This window comes from Nestor notabilis, unplaced genomic scaffold (genome assembly GCF_000696875.1).
Source record: "Nestor notabilis isolate BGI_N333 unplaced genomic scaffold, ASM69687v1 scaffold19923, whole genome shotgun sequence".
In the NCBI taxonomy this organism is placed as follows: domain Eukaryota; kingdom Metazoa; phylum Chordata; class Aves; order Psittaciformes; family Psittacidae; genus Nestor; species Nestor notabilis.
Window position 1 is genome coordinate 9,251 of NW_009920892.1, and position 1,248 is coordinate 10,498.

The 1,248-nt window shown below is 62.0% G+C and overlaps 1 protein-coding gene across 1 annotated transcript in view; it reads right to left on the bottom strand.

The window, feature by feature from the left end:
* The window catches only part of GFAP (glial fibrillary acidic protein), a gene marked incomplete at its 5' end in the record, with an annotated part of 4,311 nt that overhangs the window by 1,525 nt on the left and 1,538 nt on the right, over positions 1-1,248 (bottom strand). Inside the window, 2 exons of the mRNA XM_010010902.1 lie at positions 70-195; positions 1,174-1,248. Coding sequence (XP_010009204.1) covers positions 70-195; positions 1,174-1,248 — 201 coding nt within the window. The remainder of the gene's footprint in view (positions 1-69; positions 196-1,173) is intronic.

Sequence of the window (1,248 nt, forward strand, 5' to 3'; positions counted from 1 at the left end):
CCCCCGTGGTGGTGGCAGCCCCCCCAAAGCCACATTCTCCCCCCCTTGCACCCCACAACCGTCACCTACCGAGCCCCGCAGAGCCTCCAGGTCGCAGGTGAGGGCCTGGAGCTGGCGCCGGTACTCGTTGGCCTCCTGCTTGGCCCCGCGCAGGGCCTCGACGTGCCGGGCAGCCGCGTCCGTCAGGTCTGCGAACTGCGGGGAGCGACACGTGCCACGTGGTGACACGTGGTGTGGGGACGTGCCCCTGCTCTGCGCCACAGCAGGGATGTGGCCCTGGTGGCACATGGCATGAGGAAGCGTCCCTGACCCTGCAGGGTGGTGGCCCCAGTGCCATGCATCACTGGGGATGTGTCCATGCCCACATGGGACACGCACTTGGTGGCACTGGGGGCATGTCCCTGTTCCTGCAGCAAGAAGGGACACAATGAACTTGCCCTGAGGACATCCCAGCTCCCATGGAACGGCTGTGGCCCCAGCAGCACATGTCGTGGGGACACATCCCTGCTCCCATGGGAGGAAGGGACAGCACACACGGGATGTGCACCCAGTGCATGTGGGGCTGGGACGTGTCCCTGCTATCGCGGGTGGAAGGGACAGTGCACATGATTGATGGCACGTGTTGTGGGGACACATCCCTGTGCCCTTGAGGTGATGGGACAGTGGATGTGGGACACGTCCCTGATGGCTGCTGTTGCTGGGGATATGTCCCTGCTCTGTGGGTGGGAGGGATGGTGTCTTCAGATGTCACAGGGGACATGTCCCTGCTTCTGTGGGATGGTGCATGTGGGTGATGCCACTGTGAACACAGCTCCTTAGGGACTGTGCCTACATGACTTACCGCAGGGGACACATCCCTGCTCCCCACAGGGACCAAACCAGGACATGGGACAAGAGCAGGGACAAGGAGGATCCCAAACCACACGTATCATAGAACCATAGAATCCCAGACTGGTTTGGGTTGGGAAGGATGTTAAGAACATCCAGTTCCGACCCCCTGCTGTGGGCAGGGATGCCTCACTATAGACCATGCTGCACACGGCGCTAACGCTACCACCACCTCCACCAGGAGCTACCCAACCCTGGGGAGATCAACCCCAGCCCTAAGAAGGTGACATCCCGGGAGGGGACTCCCAGACCACCTATCCATGGGGCGACTGGTTCCTCCTGCACCTTGGACTTGTACCACTCCTCGGTCTCCTGGACGTTGCTGGTGGCCATGGCCTCATACTGGCTGCGGATGTCACG